The 20,872-nt window shown below is 37.9% G+C and overlaps 1 protein-coding gene across 1 annotated transcript in view; it reads left to right on the plus strand.

The window, feature by feature from the left end:
* LOC109377801 (calcium-dependent secretion activator 2-like) overlaps positions 1–20,872 on the plus strand; it is an 89,376-nt gene that overhangs the window by 13,480 nt on the left and 55,024 nt on the right. Inside the window, exon 2 of the mRNA XM_019634266.1 lies at positions 3,936–4,057. Within this exon, the coding sequence (XP_019489811.1) occupies positions 3,936–4,057 (122 nt within the window). The remainder of the gene's footprint in view (positions 1–3,935; positions 4,058–20,872) is intronic.

Genomic DNA, 20,872 nt, shown 5'->3' on the forward strand with positions numbered 1-20,872 from the left:
GTATGTCAACTATAATTATATATATACATATAGTCTCGGGACATGGAGTAGAGAGTGGGAACGGATTCAATGGAATTGTAATAGATAAGCATGATATCGGGGGTGGGAGGGCAATAGATGGGGGAGGGGGGTTGTTACTTTGTGAGGGTGAAAATGGTAACTATTGCATTGTTCTGTACACCTGAAACTAACAGTAAAAATAAAAAAATAAAATAAAAAGAATTTTATTTTTGTAATGATTAAATTCACCATTACCTCTAAAACATTCAGAACTGAAAATAGTTCAAAATATTTTCTCTTGTCTGTTTAAAAATCGTAAACAATTGTAAATAACTATCTTCTTAGGAATTCTATTTTCCCTTTTGTAAACAAAGTGATACTCATGAGTTAGTATTTAAGCAAAACTGTGAATTGCTGTTCTATATTTTATTGCCAGTATATTAAATGGAGCTGTTCAGGTAACGATAAAATGGCCTTGAGAGAAGACTATTAGTTATATATAACTCCAGTTTGTATGGCATGAGAAGCTTGCGTATTTATAAAATCATTTTGGCATTCTTTATTGCTATGTCCATAAAAGGCAGATATTTTCCTACCATAGCACAATATGGACTTGTTCCCTGGTGTCCACAGTATTTTAAGGAGGAGTTATGTGTCCAGCCACAAACTGAAATTACGTAAAGTGCAGACTACACAGCGCTTTACGTTAGGACTCCTGAGAGAATAGGCAGGTCCTCCTCCACCCCAGGGCTGGACCCCAGCCTGGCTAAACTGAATAATTATCCCAGCCCGTTCTCCAAGCCTTGTCTCTCAGACCCCAGATTTCAGCCTCAGAAAACCCTGAAAGGCAAGCAGTTAATCCAATTTAAGGGTCTCACACATCATCAGTCAGGCCTAGAATTGGTCCGTTGGAGAAAGGAGTCTTTTTTAAGAACTGAAATCTGAGTCTAAAGAATGGTGCAGATTTGAAAAACTGCTCAAATTTTATCTTTTCTTTAAAATTCTTACCTAGCTTCATTTTTGCCACAGCTCTTATCACCTGAACATATAATTCAGATGTTTATTATATTTATTATTCATTACCTGACTTTTTCTACTTAGAATGTAAGTAGCAGGAAGATACGGTTCTTTTAGTTTTTCTCTCGTTTTTTTTTTTCTGTTTGTTTATTTGTTTGTTTGTTTATTGAGGCATCTCAAGAGCCTAAAACAATGCCTAGCACACAGTTGGCTTGGTAAATACTGAATTAAGAACTTTGATGGCATCAAAAAGCTTCAGTTAGTCACACAAGATTACTTCTCTTCATTTGTCTAGCCTTCAGAGAGAATAATAAAGCAAGACATACACTGACCCACAACACTAAGCCATACAATGGTTTGTTAAAATTAAATACCCAAGTAAGGCTCGGAACACAAATGTTCATCTATGAAGTTTGAGTCGGTCTGTTGTAAGGGGGGATGGGTCAGTGGCATGAATGTAGTTGATTTTCACAGGGATTCGGCTGCCAGACCCCGTGACTTCCTCTGTATCTGGCTTTATATGTTCCCCATGTTCCCCATGCTGCCCAGCTTCATTTAATCACAATCTACACTTGCCTAAGTGCTACATAACTCGGAAGGCAGTGCATTGTTTGGAAACCCATAGCCTAGTTTCATATTTTATATATGCTTCCCCCTGCCTCCTCTTTTTTTTTTTTCTTCTAGAATAAATTTGTCTGTTTTGTCCTTATTACATCAGTCACAAACAGATTGGGGAAGAGAAGATGAAACATAGGTCATTTTTATTCTCTGTATTTCCAGTATCAAGTTTTTGCTGAGAATTGGTTTGAAATAGTTACCTAAGCCTAGGTTAGTGTGATGGTGCATGGGATTCTTGGATGTCTTCATCTTGAATGATTGAGCCTGGCTGTGGGTTTTATTTTGTTCCTTTTGGCAATCAGAGCTGTAGAATTGTGTTGTTTTATTTATACGTATGGATTCATAACAGAAGTTACATCTTTTGAAAGTGGCAGTTCTGCAGGATAAAACATCCCTGGCACAGATGAGGGTATTGTTTTGAGGCACAGAATGGTTTCACAAGCTGTATGTTTTGGGAGGTCCTGTTTACAGCAGCTTGTCACAGAGGTGACAGAAACAGTGTCACACAGATGCTTTCTTTCATTCTCCCTTGCTCGTGTGTTAATCACACAAGAACGATGCAGTGCAAACAGCCCTATTGCCAAGATGAACCAATGCCGTCAAGATTTCTAGACTTACGTTGTGGGATACCATTCTGTTGTTTCAAACATTTTAAGTGACCATCAAAAAATGTTATCATTGAGTTAAAAAGTCGTTAGAGTCATGGTGGTAAATCCATATGTAGTTGGCTTTTAATTGATACGGTTATATATTCCATTTGTCTCAGCTTCTGGTTCATTTTATTTATATAGGGTTTTAACGAGTTTCAATATTACTAACAACAGATCTATTAAAAATGCATAAGTTCTTTCCTTATTTTCCTTAAATAATACTTAGTATTTCACCCCAACTTCCTTGAGCATTAGAGAAGCTGTGAAAGATAATATCTATTAATTCTGCATTAAGTCTCTTAGTCTGTTTTCAGTTAAGCCCTTATTGTTATTCATATGTTGCTATGAATTTCAATGTGACCTTTATTTTCCTGTGATCGGTTTCCCATATATTCTTATGAAAGAACAAAATGAAAGCAATATGCATTTGTGTTTACAAACATAACGTAACACTTCTGTTGTACCAGAGCTGAAGAAAAAACAGTTCTTTTAAGATGGTTTGTTTCTTTGAGACCTTTGGCTTAGGATTCATATCACAACTGTATGAAAAACATAATGACTTTAATAATGTATTAAATAATAAGTGATATAATGTTTAGGTGAATATTTTGGTAGCTACCTGCATGAATGCTATTACTCTTGTTTATACAAATGTAACATGCGATCATTAAGGAAATGAATGTGCGTATATAAAAATGCCATTGACTATATTTCATAAATTAGAATTTGAGAATTTAGAGAACTTCATGATTCAAATTTTGATGGAAAAAACTATGGCAAATAATATTCATACTTTATGTGTATATCCAGCAAGAATCTTTTAAGATTGACAGCGTTTATAAAAACATAAAAACACTTGAAACCTATTTGTTTCCCTTCCCTGGTTCCCTCAGGAGTTATAGACACGTAAGTTCTGGGTAACATCAGTCTTCACCCTTTTCCAGTTGTACTGCAGTAAATTAGTGCCTGCCCTTAATGGAGGAAAAATGATCTCTTCCTTGTCAACTTAGAGTTAAGATGTAAAGTGGCAAGTTATATTCTTCATATTATTTTGATAATAAGATATAAAATGGCTGTAAGGGAAATTCTTTTATACATACATTTATAAATTATTTTTAAAATAGCTAAAATGTAATAGTTTAAGTTTCAGAAAATTCTTTGTGAATAATGATCTAAAATAAGTGAATATAAATCATTTCTGATACTATCACATAGTGACACCCATGAATTGGCATGAGGGTGGCAGTATCTACCAGTAATACATTTTATAGCACTTTATGTGAAACTCCGTGGGGATTCCTTTTATCACATGCACTGAACTTTCATTTGTAATTTTGCTTTACCGCATAAAGACTTGCCATAGTTGTTTAAGGATCTTAGTTTGAATCTCACGTAAGTCACTAGGGATTATATTTAGAGACTTCAGTTTAATACCTGACAGGAGATACCTCATCAGGTACCAAAGTTGCTGAATACGTGTTTCACTATACCTAACATTAACACAGGAGGCTTATAAAGGAGGTTAAATACCATTTGTGTTCCCAGATCATTTTCTCCATTGGCCTGTCCAGTTGTCGTTCATGCTGCACCTCTCCATATAGCTAAAAGTTGTCAACTTGACATGTCGTTTAAAATTGTTCTTATCTTTAGATTGTCATAATGGAAGTGGAAGGTTTGAAGTCCGTCGCTCCCAATCGAATTGTTTACTGCACAATGGAAGTGGAAGGAGGAGAGAAACTGCAGACAGACCAGGCAGAAGCCTCCAGACCACAGTAAGCCAGTTGGAAAATAATGTATTTTTTTTTCCCTCCTGAAGACACATGCTTTATTTATTTGCAGAGTTATATGGTTTGCAACTCTAAAATGGTTCCTTGGCTTGCTCTGTCTCAACTGTGTTAGAATCAGTATGTGCCTTTCTGGATAATAATGGTATCATTAGAACTGTGGCAGAATCTCTGCGTAACACCGACAGAAAATCCAACATGCAAATGTGAAGCCAGTTACTAGGCACTAATATGTAAGTCACTTAGAAGCACAGCATGTGTTTTCAGCACACGTTATTTGCAAGGATGTGCTTGGTCGTATTTCAGTTATTAGAATTGTAACCGATAGCTTTTCTGTGTCTGTATGTTACAGCTGTGGGGTGATGGCCAGGTAGGTACCGGGGTTCTGCTCAGTGATTTGGCTTGAGCTAGAGAACCCATTAACGACTACCGCACAATAGTCAGAGATGAAACAGCTATTCTTTGCCTGCACTTTTATGTTTCAAATTCTGGGAATGAGTTTAATTAAGTTTGGAATATATTCTGTTTAGCTGATTTAAATTTGGGAAAGTTTAGCCTCCGATAGAAATACGGAGAGAGGCCTGAGGAATTCACATGCAACTTTCCTGGCCTTCATTCGTATACTGCTGCTAGCAAGAACTGGTTTTTCTTCCATTTAAACTTCATTCAGAATTTCTTGTAGGACTTAGAGGATTTAGGATGTTTGCCTTGTCACAGCATAAATATATGGACTGTTCATTCCGGCAACTTCTTTTGCGGTCCTGGGTAGGCACTGAAGATGAAGAAGAACAAAAACTTTCCTTGTCTTTGGGTGCTCAGCCTAAGGGGAAGGCAAACGGGAGAGGCGTGCCCAGAGCACTAGGGGATTGAGAAGAGGCAAGTTGACACTTCTCGGTCCCTGCAAGTCCGCCTTTGACCTGTCTCATGACCTCTGGGACCTCACCTTGTCCCTTTCTTCCCCTGGTCCACGACTGTTCAGCTACCCTGGACTCCATGCAGGTCCTCAAATATATCAGCCCATTTTCATCATTATACCTGCTTTTCCCTCAGCCTGCAGCCACCTTCTCTCTTATCTTTGTCTGGCTAGATACTTGGTGTTGAGAATCTTAACTTGAACATCACTTCCTGAGAACAGCCCTTCCCTTTAGATAATCCAACAGGAAGCAGGTATTTTTTGGATCCTCATTTTTTAATTTTTAGACGAAGGTGTCTCTCATCTGTTTATTTTATTTTTAAGATTTTATTGGGGAATTGGGGAAGGGAACATACAAGTTGCTGTCCTTTTGTTCTTCAGTCTAGTTGTGGAGGGCGTCACTTCACTGGCCCATGTTGGTATTATCATTACGCTCTTCCCGGGTGAGGCACATCAGTCGCCAGTCACTGGACGGCAGCTCACGTTGGCTGCCAGCCGCTTACGGTAGCTTACAGGAGCCCACTGCAGCAGGGGCTGCAGCCTACGCCGTCGCCGTCGACTCATGGCAGCCCAGCTCCATGTCAAGCTGTTGTTCAGCATCTTACCTGTAGAGGGCACAGGGTCACTGGCCTTCATGTGGGATCCGAATCGGGGCCCTGCTGCTCAGACCTGGTGTCCCAAGCCAGCTCTTAACCAATGATCCACTCAGCCGGCCCTCATCTGTTTATTTTAAATCATGTTTCCCCTTGAGAAAAGGGACAGAGAATTGTCCTATTTAATTTAATATCCTAGTACCTAGTAGGCACTCAGTCAGAATTTATTAATTCAGCGGTTTGAACGTATTTTTGTGACTTAGTCATAGTAAATACTTAAGGGTGTAGTATTTACTCCTGTAGCCATATAGAGTTGATTTACAGTATGACAATGAAGTGAAAATAATGAGGCTAAATAACTCTTTGAAGAGGTTAAAACCTCACAAGAGAAGGCTGTGAGACAGAGAGGGACGTTGCTGCCAATTCTGAGCATATGGAGTCAAGGGGGAGGTTTGGTGTGTGTGTGTTTGAAAGATCAGCTATTTTAGTCTGGTAGTATGTATTAGTCACAGCGTTGTGCAACCATAGTCAATTTTAGGACATATTCATCACCTCAAAAGAAACTGTGTACCTTTTACTTATCAACCTCAAATCACCCCAGCCTTAAGCGACGACTCATTGACTTTCTGTCTCTATAAATTTGCCTATACTGGATATTTTACATAAATGGAGCCATGTAATATGTGCTCTTTCGAGACTGGCTTCATTCACTTAGTATAATGTTTTCAAGATTCATCTATCTTGTAGCATATATCAAGGCTTCATTTCTTTTTGTGGACAAATAATATTCCATTGTACGTATATACCACGTTTCGTTTCTCCATGCGTCTAGCATAATGACACTTGGTCTGTTTCTCCCTTTTGGCTACTGTGAATAATGCTGCAAATTAAAGCTGGTATACACATATCTGTTTGAGTACCTGTTTTCAACTCTTTGGGGTGTATAGCTCGCAGTAGAATTGCTGGGTCATATGGTAATTCTGTTTAGCTCTTTGAGGGTCCACCAAAATGCATCTCATAGTGACTACACCATTCTACTTTCCCACCAGGATTTTATGAGACCTCAAATGTCTTCACATTCTTGTTAATGCTTGTCATTTGACTTTAAAAATATAGACAGATAAGTAGATATATAGGGACGGGTGGATGGATGGATAGATAGATGGATGGATGGATGGATGGATGGATGGATGGATGGATNGTGGATGGATGGATAGATAGATGGATGGATGGATGGATGGATGGATGGATGGATGGATGGATCGATCGATCGATAGATAGATAAATGTAGATGAGTCTACATACTAGTAAGGGTGAAGTGGTATCTTGTTGCGGTTTTGACTTGCATTTCCCTAATAACTAATGATGTTGGGCATTTTTACATATGGTGTATTAGCCATTTGTATTATCTTCACTAGAGAAAGGTCTATTCAAGTTTTTTGTCCATTTTTTAAATGAGCTGTTTTTTCATTGTTAAGTTATTAGAGCTGTTTATATATTCTAGCTACTAGACCCTTATCATGTATGATTTTCAAATGTTTTCTTTCATTCTGAGGTTTTTTTTCATTTTCTTGATATATTGTCTTTTGAAGCACAAAGTTTTAAAATATTGACCAAGTCCAGTGTATCTTCTTTTCTTTGTTGCTTGTGATTTTGGTATCACAGCTAACAATCCAGTGCCAAATCCAAGGTCACAAAGATTTATCCCTATGCTTTCTCCTAAGACTTTCATAGTTTTAACCCTTATATTTAGGTGACATTGATTCATTTTTAATTAATTTTTGTACATATTAATCTGGGGTAAGGGCCCAACTTCCTTCTTTTGTATATTACAGTTAGTTGTCCCCACACCATTTATTGAAGAAACTATCCCCTTCCCATTAAATGGTCTTGCTAACCTTTTGAAAATCAATAAACCATAGATACATGGGCTTATTTCTGGACTCTCAATTCTATTCCATTGATGCCAGTTTCACATTATCTTGATTCTCATTGCTTTGTATTCAGTTTTAAATTCAGGAGCGTGAGTCTTCCAACTATGTTCTTTTTAAAATTTATTTTTCAATTACAGTTGACATCAATATTATTCATTATTAGTTTCAGGTGTACAGCATAGTTGTTAGACATTTATATAATTTACAAAATTATTCCCCCAGTTAGTCTAGTACCCACCTGGAACTCCATATAGTTATTATAATATTATTGACCATATTCCCTATGCTTTACTTTACATCTCCATGACTGTTTTGTAACTATCAATTTGTACTTCGAAATTAATTTACGTTTTTCACCCAGCCCCCGAAACCCCATCCCATCTGACAACCATCAGTTTGTTCTCTATATCTATGAGTTTGTTTCTGTTTCATTTTTTCATTCACTCTGTTCTTTAGATTCCACATATAAGTGAGATCACATGGTATTTGTCTTTCTCAGTCTGCCTTACTCAATTAGCATAATATTCTCTAGGTCCATTTATGTTGTTGCAAATGGTAAGATTTCATTCTTTTTTATGGACAAGCAATATTCCATTGTATATATGTACTTCTTCTTTATCCATTCATCTACTGATGGACACTTAGGTTGCTTCCATATCTTGGCTATTGTAAATAACTCTGCAATGAACATAGGGGTGCATATACCTTTTTGAATTCATGTTTTGGATTTCTTTGGATAAATAACCAGAAGTATAATTCCTGGGTCATAAGATAGTTCTATGTTCAATTTTGTGAGGAACCTCCGTACTGTTTTCCTTAGTGGCCGCACCAATTTGCAATCCCACCAACAGTGCACAAGGGTTCCCCTTTCTCCACATTCTCACCAACACTTGTTTGTTGATTTATTGATGATAGTTCTGATAGGTGTGAGGTGATATACCTTGGTGGTTTTCTTTTTTTTTTTTTCTCACAACCTTGGTGGTTTTCATTTGCATTTCTCTGATGATTACTGACATTGAGCACCTTTTCATAGGTCTATTGGCCATCTGTATGTTTTCTTTGGAGAAATGTCTGTTTAGTGCCTTTGTTCGTTTTTAATCAGATTGTTAGCTTTTTGGTGTTGAATTGTAGAGTTCTTTATAAATTTGGGGTATTAACCTCTTATCACACATATCATTGCCAAATATCTTCTCCCATTCAGTATGTTGCATTTTTGTTTTATTGATCGTTTCCTTTCCTGTACAAAAACTTTTTCACTTGATATAGTCCCATTTGTTTATTTCTTCTTTTGTTTTCCTTGCCTGAGGAGATAGATCAGAAAAAATATTATTAAGAGCAATGTCAGAAAGTTTACTGTCTATGTTTTCTTTTAGGAGTTTTATAGCTTTCCATCTTACATTTAAGGCTTTATTCCATTTTGAGTTTACTGTTGTATATGGTGTAAGAAAGGTGATCCAGTTTCATTTTTTTGCATCTATTTGTCTAGTTTTCCCAACACCATTTATTAAATAGACTGTCTTTATCCCATTGTATACTCTCACCTCCTTTGTCATAGAGTAATTGGCCTAATAGGTGTGGGTTTATTTCTGAGCTCTCTGTAATGTTCCATTGATCTATGTGTCTGTTTTTAGGCCAGTACCATGCTGTTTTTATTACTACAGACTTGTAATATAGTTTGATATCAGGTAGCGTGATACCTCCAACTTTGTTCTACGTTCTCAAAATTGCTATGGCTATTTGGGATCTTTTCTGGTTCCATATAAATTTTAGGATTACTTGTTCTAGTTCTGTGAAAAAATGCCATTGGTATTTTGATAGGGATTGTAGTGCATCTATAACTTGCTTTGGGTAAAATGGACATTTTAACAATGTTAATTCTTTTTATCCATGAGCACGGTATATGCTTCCATTTATTTGTATCTTCAGTTTTTTTCTTCAATGTCTTATAATTTTCTCAGTACAGGTCATTTGCGTCTTTGGTAAAATTTATTTCTAGGTTGTTGTTGTTTTATATATTGTAAATGATACTGTTTTCTTAATTTCTCTTGCTGGTAGTTCATTATTGGTGTATAAAAAAACAACCAATTTCTGAATATTAATTTTGTATTCCACTTTACTGAATTCATTTATTAGTTCTAGTAGTTTTTTTGTTGCAGTCTTTAGGGTTCTCTCTATATAGTATCATGTCATCTGCAAATAATGACAGTTTTATTTCTTCCTTTCCAAATTGGGTGTCTTTTATTTCTTTTTCTTATCTGATAACTGTGCTAGGATTTCCAGTACTATAGTGAATAAAAGTGGTGAAATCAGGCATCCTTATCTTTTTCCTGATCTTAAGAAAAGCACTTTTAGCTTTTTCCCATTGAGTATGATGTGAGCTATGGGTTTGTCATGTATGACCTTTATTATATTGAGATATGTTTCCTCTATTCCCACTTTGATAAGAGTTTTTATCATAAGTCGATGCTGGGTTTTGTCAAACACTTTTTATGCATCTATTGATATGATCACATGACCTTTATCCTTCATTTTGTTTATGTGGTGTATCATGTTAATTGATTTGTAGATATTGATTCAACCTTGCACCCCAGGAATAAATCTCATTTGATTGTGGTGTATGTCTTTTTAATGTAGTGCTGAATTCAGTTTGCTGATATTTTGTTGAGGATTTTTTTATCTATGTTAATCAGGGATATCGGCCCATAATTTTCTTGTTTTGTAATGTCTTTGTCTGGTTTTGGAGTCAGGTTGTTGATGGCCTTGTAAAATGAGCTTAGGAGTCTTCCCTCCTCTTCAGTTTTTAAAAACAGTTTGAGGAGGATAGGAGTTAATTCTTCTTTGCATGTTTCATATAATTCACCTGTGAAGCCATCCAATCCAGCGCTTTTGTTGTTTGGGAGTTTTTGATTACTGATTTGATTTTGTTATATTAGTAAGAGGTCTGTTCAGATTCTCTGTTTCTTCCTGAGTCAGTTTTGGAAGCTTGTATATTTCCAGGGATTTATATGTTTCTTCCAGATTGTCCAATTTGTTGACATGTGATTGTTCATAGTATTTTCTTATTATCCTTTGTATTTCTGTGGTGTCAGTTACCAACTTCTCCTCCTTCATTTCCGATTTTTTTATTTGAGTCCTCTCTCTTTTGTCTTGACTAGTCTGGTTAAAGGTTTATCAGGTTTGTTTATCTTTTCAGTGAACCAGCTCTTGGTTTCATTGATCTTTTATATTGTTTTATTTAGATGTATTTCATTTATTTCCACTCTGATCTTTATTATTTCCTTCCTTCTGCTCACTTTGGACTTTATTTGCTTTTCTTTTTCTAGCTCCTTTAGGTGTAAGTTAGATTGTTTATTTGATATTTTTCTTGTTTCTTGAGGTAGGCTTGTACTGCTGTGAATTTTCCTCCTAGGACTGCTTTCACTGTGTCCCATAGATTTGGGGTCATTGTGTTTTCATGTGTCTCGAGGTATCTTTTGATATCTTCCTTGATCTCATTGTTAACCTTTTCATTGTTTAGTAGCATGTTATTTAGTCTTCATGTGTTTGTGTGTTTTTCAGTTTTGTTCTTATAATTGATTTTGACCATAGTTTCATACGATTGTGTTCAGAGAAGACACGTGATAGGATTTTAGTCTCCTTAAATATATTAAGACTTATTTTGTGGTTTAACATGGAGCTCATCTTGGAAATGTTTCATGTGCACTTGAGAAGAATGTATATTCTGCTGCTTTGGGGTAAAATACTCTAAAAATATTAATTAAATCCATCTTGGCTAATGTGTCATTTAAGGCCGCTCTTTCCTTGTTGACTTTCTGTCTGGAAGAACTATCCATTGATATCAATGGTGGTGTTAAAGTCTGCTATGACTCTATTACTGTTGATTACATCCCATGTCTGTTTCCTTCGCCAGGTTAAGGACGTTTTCCATCATTATTTCTTCAAATAGGTTTTCAATTCCTTGTTCTCCCTCTTTTCTTTCTGCTACTCCTGTGATGTGAATGTTGGTATGCTTGATGTTGTCCCAGAGGCCCCTTAAACTATCCTCATTTTCTCAGATTCTTTTTTTTTTCTTTTTGCTCTTCTTGGGTGTCTTCTGCTACCTTTTCTTCCATATTGCTGATTTGAGCCTCTGCTTCCTCAGGTCTACTGTCGATTCCCTGTAATGTATTCAAGACATTTCAGTTATTGTATTCTTCATTTCTGATTGATTCCTTTTTATGTTTTCTATATTTTTATGTTTTCTGTCTCTTAGTTGATGTTCTCAGGTCATTGAGCATCCTTATAACCAGTGTTTTGAACTCTGCATCTGGTAGATTGCCTTCCTCCAGATTGCCTGGTAGATCTGCCTTCCTCTCTGCATTTGTATCTGTGTATTATGTATATCTTCTACTTTTCCTAGTCTTAGTGTTTTGTGGTAGGTGTCCTGTGAGGCCCAGGAGCATAGTCTCCCTGATCACCTGAGCCAGGTGCTCCAGGTGTGTCTCCTTGTGTGGGTTATGTGTGCCCTTTTATTGTAGTTTAGACCTCATTACTGTTGGAACTTCAGTGGGTGATATTGAGCCTCATACTGACTGGCCATGGGTATTGGCCATGACCACAGCATATAAGCTGCTGTGCAGGGACTGTTTCATGGAGCGGTATTTTACTTAATGGGCTCTGGTGACTGCTGAGAGTACCCTTTGGGTGTGCCACTTATGGGGCTACTCAGGTGGTGGTCTGTTGTGGTCTGAAGCTGACCACCAGTTTGCTCGTTCTGGAGTCTCTTGGCAGGGTCTACCATGCCGGCCAAAGTCAGCCGCTGCCTGTGATCCGACTGCGGCTACCTAATAGGAGCTACAAAGTGATATACAGTTTGTTGCTGACTGTGCTGGACCTGGAGGTACATGGGAGAGGCCACATTGAGAACCTAGACTAGCTGCCACCAGTACCAGGCCTGGGGAAGCTCAGCAAAAGACCCAGGACACCCCAAGGCCTGCTGCTGCGTGCTGGGTGCCCTTAAGGCTCAGCCCCTGAGCCTCAGACAGTATGCGAGTTGGGAGAGGTGGTGTCTCAGGGAGTCACCAGGGCGGGGCCAGTAGTATTCACTGGGTTAATGCAGAATCAGATTTGACTATGTGAGGAGAGGACTCAACACAGGAAAGATGCTGCTCACCCGCCAACTGCATGGGAGGAGGGCTCAACACAGAGACAGTCCTGGCCGTCCCTCCAGCCCTTACCCTGGACCCAAACAACTCAGTCTCTTCATGTATGTCTCTGGCACTTCCCAAGTCGATGTCCCTCTGCGGAAGCCCAGGGTGAGTGCCTAGGAACAAGAGAGTCTGTGCACGGGCCCTTTAAAAGGATGTTAGGGTTTTTAGCAGCCCTCCATATCACCCAGAGTTATGGAATTCCCACGGATTTTCACAGCCAGATACTGTGGGGGCTCCTCTTCCTGGCACTCACACTCCTGGCTGGGGAACCGTGGTGGGGATGGGACCCCCTCACTCCTCCGAGGGAACCTCTGTAGCTGAGTCATCCCTCCCGATTCTCAACCACCACACGTGGGTGTCGGGTCAGCTCATTTCACATCTCGGCCTCTCCTACCAGTCTTGATGTGGCTGCTTCTTTATAATCCTAGTTACAGGTCTTCTGTTCAGCTAAACTTTAGGTGACTTTCCAGGTTGATTGTTCTATAATTTAGTTGTAATTTTAAGAGCTGCTGCCTATTAGCACTGCCACTCCTGGGCAGGGAACCCACTTATCAACTATGTTCTTCTTTTTTAAGATTAATTTGGCTCAAGAATAATCTTCTTTGGCTTCATGCTCTGCTTTCTGGACACATTAAAACGGTGATTCCCACCTATGTGGCTCTGTTAGGTGGAGTTTGTGCCAGGATGGCTCTGCCAGATGAGAGGTGTGCCCCCTGCAGCTCCAGGTAGCTATCTCCTGGTGTGTTGGAATTAAGGTGGTTCACTGAATTCATAGCTCTGTTGGACAGAGGTCCTGCTTGTTGAAACAAGGTAGAGACAGCCCTACCCCCGACCACTACCCCTTGCTCTGTGGGCCTGTGCTGGGAGTGGCAGCTTTGATGGTCTCTGAATCACCTTCAGGGTCATTATTTCTTTGTCTCAAAGAATAAAATGTGTTCAGAGCCGAATCTGTGATACAGTCATATATGGTCTGAGTAGTTTGACAGCCTTCCTTCATTTTTTTCCTTTCTCCATTTTCTTCATTTCAAACTGGCAGCATTCCCACTGAGATGTTGTTTAGGTCTGTGGTTCATACCCACACTAATCTTCAACATTTAACTTAGAAATTTCCTCATCTAACTCTCCAATTCCATGTTGGCAAGTGCAACCTTTCACAAAACACTAGAACGCAAACACAATTTAGCCAGGTTTTTTACCATTTGATAATAAGGATCACTTTTCTTCCTGTTTTCAATAACATGTTTTTCCTTTCCATCTGAGACAGGCCTTATCAAAATGGCTTTTACTGTTCATATTTCTACAAGTATTCTATGCATGATTATTTATGTTTTCTTGAAGAATTACCTTTGAAAGCCCCTTCATTGCAATATTTCCTTTTTCTGGCATGCACCTCAGAATACTTCTAGCCTATACTCATTATTCAGTTCCAAATCTGCTTTTACATTTTTAGGTATTTGTTATAGTCGCATCCCACTTCTCAGTTCTGGCTGCTACAATAAAAATATCATAGACTGGATGGCTTAAACACAAATGTCTATTTCTTTTTTTTTTTTAAACTTTATTGGACAACAGTGTGTTCTTTTCAGGACCCATCAGCTCCAAGTCAAGCAGTTGTCTTCAATCTAGTTGTGGAGGGTGCAGCTCACTGGCCCATGAGGGAATTGAACCAGCAGCCTTGGTGTTATGAGCCCACACTCTAACCACCTGAGCCAACTGGGAGTCCCTGTTTATTTCTTATAGTTCTGGAGACTGGAAGTCTGAGGTCAGGGTCTGGCATCATTAGGTTCTAGATGAGGGTCCTCTTCCTGGTTTGACTTCCTTCTTGCTATATCTTCACATAGTGGAGAGACAGATCTTATGTCTTTTCATTCCCTTATAAGGGCACCAGTCCCTCATTGGGGCTTCGCCCACATGACCTCATCCAAACTCAGTTGCCCCCAAAGGTCCCGCCTCCAAATACCATCACACTGGGATTAGGGCCTTCACATATGAAATTGGGGCTGGGGGCATATAAACACTACCCTACTAGTGAGATCTTGAGAGAGTACAAAGCCCTAAGAATGTCACTGCCATGTTATTTTCTACAGAATCATTTTTTTTAAAAGTTTTATTGAGATATAATTTATATAGCATAAAATTCTTGCATTGCAATGTAGATGATTTTTAGTAAATTTATACACTTGTGCCTCCATCATTACAATTCAGTTTTAAAACATATCACTTGAAAAAGCTCTCTCATGCCCGTTTGCAATCTATTCCTGCTTCTACTTCCAGCTCTAGGAAAGCACTCATGCTTTCTAGCTCTGTAATTTTATTTTTTCTGGACATTTTATATAAATGAAATCATCCAATATGTAGTCTTCTGTATCTGGCCTTTTTGACTTAGCATAATTTCTACCAAATCTTTTCTTGAATTGATACTTAATATTTGTCAATCAAATTCATTAACTTTTATAGAAACTTTATACTATTTTAACAGTAACTTTTTTCACAAATAGTAAAAGTTTCCATGGGATGGTGCTCATTTAATTTCTAATATACTCATAATGTCCTCATAAGGACTTTGCGATAATAAGGTATCTGCATGTGGACAGTTTAAATGAATTAAAATACTTGGAAGTAAGAGAGAAAATATTACAGTAAGCCTTCTCTGGTCTTTATTACTCTTACCACAAGAAAATGTAGCTAAAATATCTTACCTGCATTTCCTCATGAACACTGAGTTAACTTTCAAAATGAATTAAAAGATGTATATTTACCATCATATCCTGGGGCAGGTTACCTGAAAAATGCATCTCCTGAATGCTGGCCAGCTGCAGCTTTTCAGCAGGTTGATCACTTTTATCTTGAACTCATCTTGCACAACAGGAAAGAGATTCATCTCCTCCATCATCATAGTGAATTATGCCTCAGACACGTTTCCGAAATTTAATTGCTTCAACAGTTTGTGTTTGTTGGAGCTCAGTTCATCCTTCTGTCTGATACTAATTAAAGTGCCTTATTTAGTCCATATTTCCAGTAAGCTTAATCAAGATTCCTAGGCATTGCCTATTTCATTCCTGTAGCTCAGATTTCCTGCCAACAATGAGGTAGAAACAGTGTGTGAGATTGGTACGTAACTTAGAATATAGACGCTGGGGTCTCATAAAGGTGGTGTTTATGGACAAGTCTGATTCGTAAAGAGTGATAATGAGGAAATCTACTTGTGTCAGTTTTGTTTTTAATTTTTAATATAAGGAAAGGAGATGTAGATAAGCTGTATTTTTCAGTTATGGAAAAACTCTATTATTTATGGATTTTTAAGTCATTGTTTCATAGTCTGTCAGTCAACCATGAAAGGTTTTGTTCTCTTTGAATGAGGGACAGAAGCACTGTTGCTATACTTTTATAGCTTTTTACAATTTCCAGACATTTTGTTATTTCAGTGTTAGCCCATACCTTTAATAATACAATGTGAAAGGAGATGGAGAGATAGTAAGAGGAATGACAGGCTGAAGGAAGAAGGGGGCAATTTGTTATGGTCATGCTGTAGTAACATCTCCTGATATGTAGTGATCCATAAAATACTTTTCTTACAGATGATGAGCATTCTTTTGAGTGCCTAAAACCACAAGAGTTAATAAACCCTGTGGAGTGCATTGATAGATTTTGGTGCTGGGGAATTAAAAGCAAAGAAATTAGTGTTAAAAATAAACCAGGGACTGGAGCAGGGGGAAATGGGGAGTTGCTATTCAATGGGTATAAAGTTTCAGTTATGTGAGATGATGCATTCTAGAGATCTGCTGGTAATACAGTGTCTATAGTTAACAGCACAATATTATACACTCAAAAATGTTAAGAGGGTAGGTCTCATGTTAAGTGTTATTACCACACTAAAAAAATATATATCATGGGAAGCAACCCTTTTGCCATACCCTCTGTATCTCTTTCATCTCACAGTGCTGTTTTAATAAAGAAATTTGAAGGTTAATTGGCCTGTTTCCTACCCTGCCTTTCCCCCGCCCCTCTCCAGAGAATAATATGATAGAAAGACAAAGAGCAATAAGAAAAACTGGTGAGTTGCATCATTAGGAAAATATATTTACAGATACCAGGACAGAATATTTTCCTACCTCATGAAAATGATGGGAAATACAGGCTTCAGTACCCATTTCTGTAAACTTTAAATTCTGCACCAGAACTGTAATAATCTGTCAAACTATTGAAAGAGTATTGCAGCTACAAATGGAAAGTTTATCACAATGACAAGCTACCGAGACAAGTGTTTGAGAGATTAAATACAGACTGCATATAAACCAAAAAAAGCTAACCATGCTTTGTAAAAACACATTAGTTTTCATTTTAATTTAGTAACATCAGAATTAGTTTTAAGTATAATTCATTAGCCAGCTACTCCTGCAGACTAGAGAAAGAACAGACTACATTTTAAAGTGACCTATCAATAAGTGTGCCTGCTTTGAATGAACCAAAGGGAAAACACTCAAACTTCACAAAAGTGTCCTCTTTTCTCATTTTCATCTTTAGAAACACTACAATGCTTCCTCTTATATAAATAAATTTACCCAAAGATACCACGGGTGCAAAACAAAATGAAGCCTAAAGAGAGAAACAGTGGCCAATACATAAATTACATTCATTGAGAATTGATTTGCAAGTGAAGGGAACTAATCTAGGGACCCTCGTAATTAATGGCATCTGGATTAAAGGGCACAAATGATGGATTAAGAGTCCAGAAGCTAGCTGAAGAGCACTAGTGGAAAACAGCAGTGAGAGAGCTTGGGAGAAAGTTGATAAAATTATGATGATCAGCATCTCTGTGATGAATTTACAGCTTAGAAATAACTTCCCCTTATAATCCGTGACTTTCTGTCAGAGCAACCTTTTGCAGTTATTTCCATGATGATGCCATTTGATTTATGTAACACATTTATCAAACAGGGTAAATTTGACAGAGTCTAAGTAGCCAACAACTTAATTTTTATGGCCGTACTAATCTCAGACATACTCCAGCATCTCCCTCCCATGTCCTTTGAAGACATTTTGCCAGGAACCATTGTTCTTCTGGTCATTTTCAGGTAATAACATTTTCATTCCAGTTTAAGTCAAAGCTTATCCACTTAAAAACATTTTCCTTTCCTTCCCGTCCATCCAGAAACCTGTCATAGGGAAAAGCATACCACAGTCCGTTCTTTGCACTTCTTCTTTGCCTGCTCATAAACTCTTCCACTTTTGGGTAGAATCGAGGTTGAGGGGAGGGGCCAAATGTCTTTGTATGTAGGTGCTCTTCGGGGTCCTCTCTTGGTAAGCAGATGCCCTCTGTCGTGACACATGTCCCAGCCACCTTCTCTAGTGCAGTTTCTTGGAGATGCCCCATGCTGCCAGGCCCTCTGACATCACATCACCCCTCAGAGGATGATGCATCCGGAACTGCCCTCATCCCCTTCCCTGAGCTACTGGTTGAATAATAGCACCTACATATCCTTTTTCTGCTTGCGTTTCATTTCCTTAGCAGATAACTTGATGCTCCTTGAAGACAAGGGCTGTATGTTCAACCTGGTTCCTGCGTAGCACCAGTCACAGTAATGTGACCAATCGGTGCTCGATCGTCTGGGTTTTCGCTACCATTTAGAGTATTAAAATCATAGTCTCTGAGTAGGGCTCAGGGTAGGACACTTGAGCTAGTGGTAAGTTCCCTTGCGTTGTTCCTGATCTTAGAGGAAAAGCTTTCTGTTTTTTATCAGTAAGTATGATATTAACAATGGGCTTGTCACATGACTTTTTTGTTATTTTTTTTCCAGTTACCTTGAAGTTTATTTAACCTCAGAGAAAAAGGTTTCATACAATACATATTCGGTTCTTTAAATAACAGTTGTGACAAATAACAGAAAGCATTAGGAATGCTGCACTTGTGATCCATACAAAATACCAACATTTTGGGTTGGACATAATTTAAAGAAATGTCTCAAACACCTTTCAAAACAATGCTGTAGCCAAGACATAGAGGTATGCCTTAAATGGGCATAGGAACCCAGTTTAGAAAAGAAAGGGAAAAAAGCCCATTGGAACTACTCAATTTCTTCAAAATTGCTGGGCAAGAAAAGCAACGTTGAACCACCATACTGATTTTACACGACATCTATGCAGTCGTTTGACTTAAATCCAAGAGCAAAAGTTAACACTCTCTCCTCTATTTTTGATAAACCACTGCATGGTAAACTTAGATGACTTTTCCCCTGGGAGCAGCCTTTTAAATTTTTTATTTAAAAGAGGGCAGGCTTGGCACTTTTATACTGGTGGCATCAGTGCTAATATCTCTTGGGATCTCAGGAAGAGTCACATTCTTTACAGCTGAAACAGCACAGGCTGGCACGCCCACTAAGCCAGCCATCTTACAGATGCTCATCCTTTCAGCAGGAAGTGTGTTGTCTTCAATTTCTCCAGTTGATTTTGTGCATCAATTTGTGTAACAATCTCATTCATGTTGGTCTCCAATACCATTCCCCGTATCACCATTTCTGCAAGAATATTGTGAACCTTGTCTACATGGAAAATTAAATCCAGTTCACAGGCATTGTCAAAACAATTGTCTAAGGTTTCCACAAATACTTGAATTAGATCTAAAATGCCAAGTTCACTTTCTGAAGAATCCACATGGAAGATAAAATATAATGGTGCATTATGTCTGTAAATCAGTTTATTGCCAGATCCTCCATTATATTTATATATCTATAAATTGGGTACAGATAATTATGATAGGGTCTTCAATAAAGCATGCTCAAGCATTAAAAGAAATTACAGTAGGATAAAATTTAAATTTCTAAGGGGGAAATGGGATCAAAGTAGAAGTTCAAGGTAAAAAACAATGTCAAATTTCTGCTAAAGAAGAGTTGTACCGGTGATTTTTTTAAAATGGATTGTGGTGGGATCATATTGCTATGATAGAATCCATTGCATCCACTTAAGAATGACATCACAATTTTATGTTAAAAGTCAACGTACACAACACCACATAAATTACACCCTTTATAACTCTTTAAACTGACATTTAAATTTTCTAGATGTCAACTTGAAAATGTGTGAAGAGGGTATATAATGTTTCACAATCATTTTAAGAAGGACATGAGCATGTAAAGGGTGTTTTTCTGGGATGTGCTATGTATTGGAATCAGACTAAGTCCTGCGATCAGAAGGCTTCACTGTTGCCCTGCTTCAGATGTAAACTGCTTTCCTCAGACACTCAGAAGAAAGGTCTTTATTCCTCGCTGCTCCTATCCTTCTGTCTAGAATTCCATCCCAGAGATATCCCTGGGACCTGTCTCCACTTGTGCGGGGACACATCTTCACCCAGACCAGAGCAGTGTCTGATGGACCAAGCTTTTCTTGAGACACGTGCCCAGTAATAACTACTTCAAATATTGCTGTGAGGAGAGAGTGGGGGTGGTACATGTCAAGGATTTGCCAGGATTCTCAGAACAATCAAGGAATGAGGAAGAATGATGATATTGATAAGTAAAGAAGACATTTTAAGAAACCTAATTGAATAGCATTTGATGTGAGTTGGTAATAAGTTTATATTTTTAGAAATGTCCGGAACATATAAGATTTTTGTAAAAAGAAAGTACATTGGAAATGAAAGTTAAAGGATGATTTTTAAAGAATTCAAAATTTTAAGATTTTAAAATGTTAATTTCACTGTGATTATCATGGGTATTTATCAGGACAACATGATTTTAAGGGAAAGAATGAGGCAGACCAGAGTATCAACCACATCTTTGCCACACATTAGCCATGTTATCGTGGCTGGTTACTTAAGTCTTTGATTGTTTCCTCGTTGGTAAAACGGGCGCAGTAGTGCCTGTATCAGGGCCTACTTTGTGAATTAGTTGAGATAATGTATGTAGGAACCCTCAACCATCTGCTGTTTTTACCTCTCCCCATGTCCTCACTATTTTTCTCTTTTGATCTTTACTTTGTGTGCTTGTTTTCAATTTTTTATTCATGTGCTGCTTTTTCTACCTTCTTTAAACGTTTTTTTCTTAGCAGTGTGTTTTAAAGTCTAGAGAATTTTCAGGAGGGGGCTCACACTTCATAAAGGACTGAGTGCTCTTGACAACATGAAAGCACATTAGTTTGTGAACTAACATATGCTTTATCTCCTGAGCCCTGCCTGAGAT

This window comes from Hipposideros armiger, unplaced genomic scaffold (assembly GCF_001890085.2).
Source record: "Hipposideros armiger isolate ML-2016 unplaced genomic scaffold, ASM189008v1 scaffold_1566, whole genome shotgun sequence".
Lineage (NCBI taxonomy): Eukaryota > Metazoa > Chordata > Mammalia > Chiroptera > Hipposideridae > Hipposideros > Hipposideros armiger.